Source organism: Chenopodium quinoa, unplaced genomic scaffold (genome assembly GCF_001683475.1).
Source record: "Chenopodium quinoa cultivar QQ74 unplaced genomic scaffold, ASM168347v1, whole genome shotgun sequence".
Classification (NCBI taxonomy): Eukaryota; Viridiplantae; Streptophyta; class Magnoliopsida; order Caryophyllales; family Amaranthaceae; genus Chenopodium; species Chenopodium quinoa.
In genome coordinates this window covers 1,174,014-1,186,020 of record NW_018745533.1, presented here as the reverse complement: position 1 = coordinate 1,186,020, position 12,007 = coordinate 1,174,014, and the positions used below count along the sequence as shown (strand labels likewise).

Genomic DNA, 12,007 nt, shown 5'->3' with positions numbered 1-12,007 from the left:
TATTATTTTTCTCTCTTACTTAAATTCCACACAAATTAATTTATCATTTCTTTCTCTCATGGTCCCCTCTACTCTATTTTACATACTTTTACTTTTATGGTTTTCATATTACTCTTACCATAATAAATATTCATCCACTCAAATTATTATATTATACCAAATTAATTCTTTTAAAACTCCGTGCATTTACAAGTGATGCAAATAACAAAAACGAAGGGAGTATTACTTAATAACTTTGTGGAAGTATTTTATTTGTAGATTTTATTAAACCTTTTTGTAATAAAAAGAATTGAAGAAGGAGGAAAAATTGCTAGCAAAGTAGCAATTGTCATTTAGCAGACCACATCAACCACTCTAATTTGGTTGGAGCTACTTCATTTATATTTATAAGAGGTTTGAGAAAACAAAAATTATATAAGAGGAAGCCATTTTTTTTATGAAGAAGAGGTAGCCAATTTTTTTATGAAGAAGAGGTAGCCATTTTTTGGCTAATAGCTAACTCTTAGCAGCTTCACTATTCTTATACAAGTAACAAAGATAAATGTGATTAGGTATTAGTTCCCTAAGTTTAGCTTGGTAAAGGTAAATTGGCATTGGGCTATGTTGTCGATCCCAATTGATTGGTGAGATGAATGTGCTCCAATCATGTACACTATTATTATTAAAACTAAAAAAAAAAAAAAAAAATTACACTCTACAATATACTTTTTTTGTTCCAAAGAATAATTAAATTGCTTAAGCATTTTTTGATTCGTATATTTATAAACTATTATGCTTGACTATTGAGTTACATATCAAAAGAAACTTTTATATTTCAAATAAAATTAATTTTAAAAACTGAGCATGGCTTAGGAAGTATAAAGTGCAATTCTAATTGTTAGATATTTACCATAGTATAATTATATATCGAAATATTGTGCAATAAAAATAATTCATAATCTAATTATATATATAAAGGGGAGTTTTTTCCCGAGTTTTTAGAGAGCCACGTAGGATCTAATTTTTTCAGCGCGCCATGTAGGATTATAAATCTTAGTAGTAGCCAATTAAATAAGAGATTATTAATTTCTTGTAGAATTAAATAATTTAAATGCCATGTAAGAAAAATTGTCGAATGAGATTTTTAAGTTTAAATTAATTAAATATTATATATTATCTTTTAATATTAGGAATTTTATCTAAATATATAACAAATTTTAGGCTCATAAATACAAAAAAAAACGTTATTTAAAAAAAAAAAACTAACCGTGCATCGCACGGGATTCATCTAGTTATAATATAATAAGATCTCCTAAAACTATTATTGTTAACTTGCTAGCTAGTTTATTATTTTTTTTTAATACAGGATAGTTTAATTATTTAACTACAAAGTATTTAGATAAAACACCTACGTATCGATACGGAATCCTATATATTTTGTAGAATTTGATATATATATATATACTCCGGTGTACCGTATACCCGAAGTCATTTGCTTATTTAATCAACAAATGTGCAAATAATATTTTTACACATTTGTTGATTAAAAGGGCAAATAATAATCCCGAGGATACGATACACATAGGTATACATAATAGACTCTCTACATTTTGTTTCATAGCCGGCCACCCTTTCTAACTCTCTATAACCCAAAATAAGTCATCATGCAATTTGGTAGTCTGGTCAACCTTGACTTGATCTTATATACAAGTAATTATTAAGAAATAAAATGCGAAATGCAGGCAAGATTTCCGGAGCCCTAGAAGCTTCAATAATGTGGTACTTGAAGATAATATCTAAATTCCTAATAACACCATGAAAAAATTAATTGAATTGGAAATAATATTATATTATTAAACTCATACATACCATTTGGAGAAAGTTGAATTGAAGAAGTATTCAAGTCAATAAAACAACAATGCTGACAAAAATTAACTAAAAAAAATAAAAACAGATTTTCAGCCGCATCGAGTCACTTCTTAATTAAATGCAAAACTGGTAGTATTTCTTTGACTTTCATATCAAATAAAGAATATCACACCCTTAACGAATTGAACAAAACAAGGCAAAGTGCCATACTAACCAAATGTGTTTTCTATATAAAGGGTTCCAATTGCCTCTCAGAATATACAACAAACCAATCTACAACATTATTATATCTAGACTTCAATACTTACATTGGTATTAAGTTTACGATCAAACACCACCTTACAAGTTACAACACCTTCTAGCTATTCAAACCTTACGCGATGAACAATCTTTCATTTTTCTTCGTCTTTTGTCTCCTAGCCACTCTGTCTCATGCCATAGAGCTCGACTTTTGTGTTGGGGATCCTAGTCTTCCTAGAGGACCTCAAGGGTATGCTTGTAAAGATCCTGCTAAAGTCACAACTGATGATTTTGTTTACACAGGTTTCCGTGGTGAAAAAACTCCTAACAATGTTTTTGGGAACAATGTGACATTAGCATTTTCAGATGTCTTCCCAGCGTTTAACGGTTTAGGCATATCTATGGCTAGGTTAGACTTCGCCGTAGGAGGAGTAATTCCAGTACACTCCCATCGTACATCAGAAGTTCTTATTTTGGTGAAAGGTTCAATTATTGCTGGATTTATTGATACTACCAACACTGCATACTATAAAAGATTAGAGGTTGGTGATGTCATGGTATTTCCACAAGCCATGCTTCACTTCCAAATCAACGTTGGCAAAACTCCGGCTACCGCGTTTGTTAGTTTGAACGGAGCAAACCCTGCACTACAGCTCACTCCTACTGCCTTATTTGCTGGGAACTTACCTGCTGACATTGCCCAGAAAATTACACTTTTGAGTAAAAATGAAGTTATGCGGATGAAGCGAATATTCGGCACAGCTTAACAAAATTCCTTTCCTGAATTATTCTTTTTTTCGACATAATAAATTATGATAATTTGTAATAAAAAAAAATGTATAATTGTTTTATTTCATTTGTATTCTTTCATCTTTTTGTATTCTCCATACTTGTATTTTTGTTATTTATTTTAAGTTGAATAATGATACATACTTTTCGTCAATAAATTCCCCCTTTCTCTCAATGTTCATCATTTCCTTGGATAATAACACTAATGCTCTCTAATTACACACTACGTATTTGGCATAATGTTATTCAATCACTAATTTCCAATACCACATTTTCATATTATTAAGTCATTATGTATCATAACATGGCGTACTATAAGAGGGAGCAGCCTGAGAGACGGCTCACGGCCCCTTTTTTGGTCGGCCCTGCGTTGATAATAGAAGTTGAAGATGACCAAACTCCATTGATGAAGCTAAACGTTGAGCTTGTTCGAAGGGAAAGAACATAGAAAGAGAAAGAGAAGGAAAAGACTAGGGGAACTTTAATGCAAAGCCCATAATTCCACCAAATTAGTGAATTCTTATCTATAATATTATTAAAATATTAAATCACTAATCACACACTAATGGTTGTTGATATTTTGGATGCTAATAATCTAGATTCAATATCAATTAAGCAATTATACAAATTACTCCATAAATTTTATTTTATTTTATTTTTTGACAAAAAGGTACTATTATAAAGTAAAGTGAAAAAAACTAATACCCATTAATCTTAAATTTATTATTATTTTTTAATTCTTTTATAAATATTGTTGAACATTAACCTTTTAATTTTTTTTTTATCAAACTCACAAATTTATAGTAATTGGGGCGTCGTCTGAGCCAATAACTAGTTATGCATGCTCCAATAAATTCTTTTTTTGAAAATTTAAAAGTTGTGGAAAATTTTTATTATTCATCATTTGCAATAATATTACCTGTAGCTATATATTTATACAAATAAATTTATAAAAACTATATACTAAAGGCGAATCTAAAATGACACGTGCCACCTCATGATTAAATATTTCCCGTTTTTTTTTTCTTTCTTTTTTGACTTTTCTTTTGATCAAACCTCAATAACTATAATATTTCCTTTTCATATGAAGGTACTATATTATCAGAATAGTATTTTTATCCAATAACTATATATGTATAATCATTCTTTTTTTTCCCTCCATTTTTATTTATTGTAAGCGGATGAAAAGAATGTTTGACACATCAGCTTAATAGTCCATACGTCATACACTTAGGGTTTGTTTGGTTGAATATTAGTGAAAGAAAAGAAGAGAAAGGAATGAAATGGAAGGGAAAAGAAGCGAAACGAAGGTGTTTTTATTTTCCAATATTTTGTTAATGAAAGGAAATGAATAGAGCTAAAAATTCAGGAGGAAAATTTTAGTCAACGCCGGGATTTGGTCAACGGACTCTCCACACAATCCAAATGAGATATAAGGATCTTTTGTGCCACTTTCTTTTTATCAAATGACCTTTCTCACAAGGTTGACCACTTAAAAGGACCTTCCTCAAAAATTTTCCTATTTTTTATTACTCTAACAAGATCCCCAGTGTAATATGTTTACTGTAATCCTATAACATAAAAGCCTCATATTTATCCTCAAGGTCAACTAGGGCTCCCTCTTTCTTCTCCTTTTGTTGACCTTATGTTTTGATGATGACTCAAGGAACCTAAACAAGCTCATATTGGTTTAACTTTCGTTTTTAGCTATGATTGATGCCAGGTTTATGCTACGAAATTCTGGAGTAAGAATGGAGAATGGGACAAGGTCTAGGTCTGCTATGGAAGGATATAGAAGACAATCAGAAGTCATGTTCCTTTAGTGAGGAACTGAAGTTCCAGAGTTGAAGCTTCAAAGGCAAGTTCCTTAAGTGAGGAACTGAAGCTCCAGAGTCAAAGCTTCTCAAAGTTTCAAGGAGTCTATTTTTATTTTATATTTAATTTTAAGCTTCTTGTATTTATGCTAAGTACAATGATAATTGATAGGATTTAAGTGGATTTAATTTTATGTGATAAAGATTTTATTTTCCATATTTTTACTTATTTATTTTCGAAAATATTCTTTAGTTAAAATATCTTTTTGATGAAAATATTTTCTGTTTTATTCATGCCTATCTTTTTGGTAAATCAGTTTTGGAAAGTCTTTATTTCAACGTGCGTTTACTTTGTCAAAAGTATTTTGAGAAAATTAAGGAAGCAATAAAACCACTTCCTTCAGTTACGGTTTTACTTGCTGCCCAAGATCCCACTCCTTACACTTCCTAATTCTAAGGGAGTTGTGATTAAGGCAACGACAATTTTAACTTCCTAATTCTTCTATAATTAGACTCGGTTTTCTGTTGAGAAAAACACACTTGAGCATTAGAATCTTTTAGCTTTTAAAAAGAGTCATAATCCACTTAAGTCCTTGAGTGTCTTACTACTTAGCATTTAGAGTTTAATCTTGAATTGTTTTGGGATAGAGTTTGGGGAAACTCTAAAAGTGTTTATTGTTTTGAGTGAAGCAAGGAGAAAGAGAGAGTTAGAGCGTTCAACCGGTTGAGGGATCAGTTGAAGGGGAACTTGAGTTCGTTGAGTAACTTAAGTTAGAGTCTTAATTTGTAATAGGTTGTTTGCCCTATTATTATTAAGAGTTGAGTTTAAAATCCCTTGTGGTCGTGGTTTTTCTTCTTGATTAGGGCCAAGAAGTTTCCACGTAAAATCTCTCTTTGCACTTTCAGTTTTTGTTTGAGTCTCTTTATTAATTCCGCAAAATTACCCTGTTTCCTCTACAATACAATTCACCCCCCTTTTGTATTGTTCATTCGAGTCAACAACTGGTATCAGAGCTAGTTACTCGAAGAAATCAGAAAACTCTGACGAGTTAAGTTCCTGGAAGCAAGATGAACAATCACGAGAAACTGGAAGAAGGTTACTCTACGCAGCGTCCTCCTATGTTCAATGGGAAGTTCTACACCTATTGGAAGAACAGGATGAAGATTTTTATCAAAGCTGACAACTACCAAGTTTGGAGAGTTATTGAAGTTGGTGATTTCAAAATCACCAAAACTACTAGTGAAAATGAGGTAGTACCTAAACCCATGTCAGAATTTGATAAGGAAGATTATTAAAAACTAATAAACCTAAAAACGAGCCTAGTTATCCCCTAAAAGTGATGTAAAAGTCACTTTTCAGTATCATCTAACCAATGGATCGGATGATATAATTGAAACAGTGAATGGTATCATCCATACAATTAATTATATATCATCCAAACAATAAATGATCACACCTAACCAACTAATCATATCATCGATATTAAAACAATGTGTTGTATCATCAAGCCCTATATATATATAGACATACTATCATCCATGATTATTAATAATATCTAATAAACAATTAATCATATTATCAAAACAATTAATATATCATTCAATAAACGAAATAATCAAAATTTTCAAAACCTTTTTACTTCAACTTTTTTCCGCTAAAGTGAGTGAAAGTAGAAATTTTTTAAATTGTTCAACAATCTAACAATAATTTTAAATTTTTGGAAAAAATAACAGCAATAAGTTGAAATTTGGGAACTCTTTCAATATTAAGTTTAACTTTAATCAATTCAAAAATAACACAACTTTATGGTCACTCTTCCAATAAAGTCATAACCTGTTGCATGGGTTATATATAATCGGTTGATGTGTCACGTGTTAAAACGTTATTGTTGATACTTGTTTTAAATATTTTTTTTAAAAAAAGTTTAACTAAATCCCTGTTAACAGCTTATAAACTCAATTAACTAATCTAACCACTTTATAATAAAAAAAATAATACGGAGTAATAAAAACTCTTAAAAATAATTAAGAAAAATAAAATAACATTCCTAAAAAAGAAATAAAAATAAAGAGAAAACACAGCCAACTCCAATTGTCGGACAAACCCCACCAACCCCCCTTTCCCTGTGAACCTCTCCTAGTCTTAACCCTACCGGCAACAAACCCCACCTCCTCCCTTACTCATGAGTCATGAAACCCCTTACCTGATGCGGCCTCTCCCACGAAACCCCACCTAATCCACCAACCCAGCCCCTACCCTATTCGCCAACCCAGACCCAAACATTAACAACAACCTCTCCTAGTCCCACCTCAGACCCTCGCAAACGCCCACCCTCTTGCGAACCCTATCAACCCTGCTCGCGAACCCCAACCAGCCCTACCTTGCCCCTCGCCGGTGAACCACCACCCTGCCCCTACCTTAGCCGATCGAACCTACAACCTCCCTAGCTGGTGCTTACCGCTACCCATCCCTCCACCCAACTAGTAACTCAATTTTTTAAAAATAATTTTTGTATTCAAAGTTATTATTAAATAATTTTTTCAACTTTTTTTTTTTTTTTTCTGTTTTTTATATTTAAATTTTTTTAAGTCAATTAGAATTTATTAGATGGATGGACAAGATTGGTGCATAAAGTAAAAGGTTGAGATTGAAATTAATTAGAATAGCAACAATTTTTTGAGAGTCATTGAATTGTCTTTTACATCTTAAAGATTGCTTAAATAAATATAGAAATTGCTTCAAAAAAAAAATATAGAAATTATAATATAAAATGGAGGGAGTTATTTATTTATTTTTTTTTGATAGAGCACCGTATGACTGACATATTTTTTCCTCTTTTTTTTTATTACAATAATTGATTACTACCGAATAATTGTCGAGGGAGCCTTGTTTCTGTTTTTGATGAACAAACTTCGTTTATAAAAGGGTGAAACTTATAATATCACAAGCTAAGGGTCTGTTCTCTTACGTTGAAATTCAGCTTAGTTCAGTTCAGTTCAGTTCAGCTACTAATTTCCTTCTCTTATAAAATATTCAGTTCAGTTCAGTTTAGCTACTAATTTCCTTCTCTTATAAAATATTCAATCCAGTTCAGTTCAGTTAAGTTCAGTTCAGCTCAGTTCAGTTCAGTCAATGAGAATAGGCCCTAAATCACTTGAAATAGCAATTATATTTATAAACTATGGAAAAAAAGATGCATTAATTAACAAATTTTTCTATTGAGAAACATATTTAGTTTATGAATCCATAATCAACCCGATCCGAGCAATTAAATGTTATAGACTAGACAAACTATTTTTGACTGGATATTAATCATATTATTTCTAATATACTCCCTTTGTTTTACTTTGTTAGTCCCATATAGAATTAATCACAAAAAAAAATTAAGAGAATGAATAATATTTGGAATAGATAAAATGGAATATAAAAATCTAACCTTTTCGAGGTCTGACAAAAAAAATCCAACCTTTAATTAATCTCACAAAAATCCAACCTTTGCACCCCACCTTCTCCTACAGATCCATTTGACCTTTAACCTATTAAACAGGTAAAAAAGTTTTTTTTTTTTAATTCTCTTTAATTTCCCTTCTCACTCCTCTTTCTCTCTCCTCTCTCCAACAACCCACCAAGACACCACCACCAATTCGCCACCCTAACACCAACCACCCTAAACGGCCGAACACCCCAGAACGCAACCCTAACACTAACCACCCTAAACGGCTAAACCCCGACCACCCCAGAACCCCAGCCACCCACGAAACTCGACCCACAAAACCGGGGGTTGTTGGATTTGGGTGGAAGCTAAGGGGGCTAATTTGGGTCGGGTTTAGGGTGGGGAGGGGTGGAAATGGGTCGGGGAGGGTCAGGGCGGCGGTGGGGAGGTTCGGGGAGGGGTTGGGCTGGTTAGGGGGGTCGAATAGGGTGTTTGGTGTGGTGGTTAGGGTTTAGATCGTAGGGGGTTTTGGTGGTTGGGAGGTTGCGGCAAGGGGTGGGGGGTGGGGGGAGATCGTCGGAATCCGACGACCCCAATGGTGGGGCTGGTTGGGGGTGGGGGGAAGTTTCCGGGGAGTGGGGGAGGTGGCTGGGGTGGTGCGAGGGATGGGGGAGGTGGCTGGTGTTGGTTGGGGGGAAGTTTCGGTGGGGTGAGGGAGGTGGGTGGGTGGCTGGTGTTGGGTTTTTTTTTTTTTATCTGTTTTTTTTCTTTAATTTTTTTTTTTGTTTTTTAATAATTAAAAAAATAATTGACCAATTAATGACTGACATATAACACACAACTTACAAAAATCGGTCATCAACAGGTAATGGATCTGTGAAAGAAGGTGGGATGCAAAGGTTGGATTTTTGTGAGATTAATTAAAGGTTGGATTTTTTTTGTCAGACCTTGCAAAGGTTGGATTTTTAGATTCCATTTTTCCTTTGGAATATTACATTTTAGTACAAAAATTGCTTAATTAAATCTATCTTATTAAATGTTGTGATTTTTTTATTTGGAAAGCATCAATTACAATGCTTGTTTAATGGGATTGATGACCAATCATAATATTTAATTACTGTCATGTCATCAATCCACTAATGGGATTAGAAATTATAAGACGAAATTAGGAAAATAAAATAAAATTTAAAAAGGAATAGATTCAATAAGGGTAGATTATTTTGAAACGCCCAAAATAGTATATGGGACTAACATTATGAAACGGAGGGAGTATAAAGTATAAGTCAATTTCTAAGGAGTTTTTCGTCCATATACAACACAACAAATGTGTTATCCTTGATACCAATACGTTTATATTGAACTTTATAAGTTTATATGACAAGTTGACGACTACGTGAATACTACACAAAAATAGTCTAGCCTCATGCATTTAGTCAAGGTTGTGAGGAGATATTAAATTTCCATAATACAAAAAATAAAATATCTTTGTTTTGAAGATCGAGGAAAGCCAAGCTTTAAGCAATAACTGTACTACAAATATATAATTTAAGCACATACGAACAATACAAGAAATAACATAGTGCCAAAGAAAATTTTTGGCCATTAAAATTGTCAACGAAAATTGAAAGTTTATATATATATGTTATTAAACCACAGTTTGCAACTTAATATTTTAAGTAATTAAATAAATTTTATTCAAAATTCAACGAAATACATTCAATATCCTCTCTAGAATACATAAATACTCGTATACATAAATTCAATATTGTATAATGTTAAAAATTCAATCATCGAGTCAATAAAATCACACCCAAAAATTATTGAATATTTGAATTATAACTACGGAGTAATATTTAACGGAGGTACTACAACATTTTGTATTATATCTCTCACATTCAATCCACGACTCTATACGCAAAACCACAAGTTATCATGCAACTTGTTAGTCTAGGGTTTGGCTACTCGAGTAGCCTTATACGAAGTAGAAATAATAATTTCTAGCCAAGCATATTATTAAAAATTACGTGAAATGCAGGCAAGATTTTCGGAGCACCAGAAGCTTGAATTTGGAATTTTATGGTTCTAGACACACGAAAAAAATATAATCATATTCTTCAATGAGTATAACCTATATAAATTCAACCCACGTAAACAATTTTAGATACTACGTATTTATTTTGAGAAACATTAATTTAAAATTATATTCAAGTCAATAAAACAATGACGGTGATATCAACTTATTGGATTAAATGACTCAAAATATCAAATTTTTCCTTTGACTTTCATATATACAAAAAAACAATATCATACCCTTTTTGAACAATTGAACAAGTCAAGCCATACAAACGAAAAATGTTTCCTCTATATAAAGGGTACCAATTGCCGCTAAGAAAATGCAAGAAACCAATCTGCAATAACCACTTATACTAGCTTTATTTAACGACCCAACACAACCTTTCTAGCTAAAACAAGCTTGCACAATGAGCAATCTTTCAATTTTCTTTGTCTTCTGTTTCTTCGCTACTTTGTCTTATGCCATAGAGCTCGACTTCTGTGTTGGGGATCCCAGTCTTCCTAGAGGACCTCAAGGATATGCTTGCAAAGATCCTACTAAAGTCACAATTGATGATTTTGTTTATACAGGTTTTCGTGGTGAGAAAACTCCCAATAATGTTTTCGGGAATAATGTGACATTGGCATTTTCAGATGTGTTCCCAGCATTTAATGGTTTAGGCATATCTATGGCCAGGTTAGACTTTGCCGTTGGAGGAGTAATCCCAGTACACTCCCATCGTACATCTGAAGTTCTTATTTTGGTTAAAGGTTCAATCATTGCAGGTTTTATTGATACCAACAACACCGCATACTATAAAAGATTAGAGGTTGGTGATGTCATGGTATTTCCACAAGCCATGCTTCACTTCCAAATCAACGTTGGCAAAACTCCGGCTACTGCGTATGTTAGTTTGAATGGAGCAAATCCTGCACTGCAACTTACTCCTACTGCCTTATTTGCTGGGAACTTACCTGCTGACATTGCCCAGAAAATTACACTTGTGAGTAGAAGTGAAGTTATGCGGATGAAGCGTATATTCGGCACAGCTTAACAAAATTTCGTTCCCGAATCATTCCAAATTCAAATGTAATAAATTAAGATTTTTTTTTTTTTTTTGATAAAAATGTATGTTCAATCTATGTCCTTTGTATTCCTTCATCTTTTTGTATTAATAAATACCCTTACATATACTTAGAAATTAATCTTTTTGTTTAGATAAAAATCTCTTTGTCTATATACAAAAGATTTATATTTAGACGTGATTTGCAAATTGCATTAATGAATGTGAGACCCAAGTCCAGGTGCATTATGTAAATGTGCTGTGTACTGCCATTTGTCATTTGTCATTTGTCATTTGTAACTTGCTATACACCAATAGCATACAAATATACTTCGTTTATAGCTTGTTGCTTTGTGGATCTCATCAACATTATTACTTGCACTGTATATTAAAAATTTGATACACATTTGATGCATGTACTGACGGAATTATTTTAATCATATTTGTAAGAAGTATCATTATGATTTGTATCAATAAACTAATGATGATGACAAAATTTTTTTGATTATAAGCTGATACAATTCAAGAACTTATCCCCTAAAACATTGTGTGTTGTTATGATAATCAACTAATTTTTGCGTTGAGATGCGATGGGAACGTTTTACATTACTTAGCTTAAAACAAATCATGGAAGATTAATTAGTAAAGTTCCTAAGATAAAGAAAAGGGTTAACAAGAAGCAGTTTCATAAACGAAACAAACAACCATTGTGATTAGTAAATTACTAAATTACGTTGTGGGGGATTTAATTGACCAAAATAGTTGT

The 12,007-nt window shown here is 32.3% G+C and overlaps 2 protein-coding genes across 2 annotated transcripts; both read left to right on the top strand.

Annotated features, from left to right (window-relative positions):
- Positions 1-2,075: 2,075 nt before the first annotated feature.
- On the top strand, positions 2,076-3,062 carry LOC110715955 (germin-like protein subfamily 3 member 3). The gene has a single exon (XM_021894568.1). The coding sequence runs from the start codon at positions 2,229-2,231 to the stop codon at positions 2,853-2,855; it is 627 nt and encodes a 208-aa protein (XP_021750260.1). The 5' UTR covers positions 2,076-2,228; the 3' UTR covers positions 2,856-3,062.
- A 7,464-nt stretch (positions 3,063-10,526) lies between these two features.
- Positions 10,527-11,596, top strand: LOC110715772 (germin-like protein subfamily 3 member 3). Its single transcript, XM_021894384.1, has one exon. It carries the CDS (start codon positions 10,606-10,608, stop codon positions 11,230-11,232), a length of 627 nt encoding a protein of 208 aa, XP_021750076.1. The 5' UTR covers positions 10,527-10,605; the 3' UTR covers positions 11,233-11,596.
- Positions 11,597-12,007: the final 411 nt, after the last annotated feature.

Excerpts from the sequence above, each read along its gene's own strand:
- LOC110715955 (XM_021894568.1), top strand. The coding sequence starts at position 2,229 with ATGAACAATCTTTCATTTTTCTTCGTCTTTTGTCTCCTAGCCACTCTG.
- LOC110715772 (XM_021894384.1), top strand. The coding sequence starts at position 10,606 with ATGAGCAATCTTTCAATTTTCTTTGTCTTCTGTTTCTTCGCTACTTTG.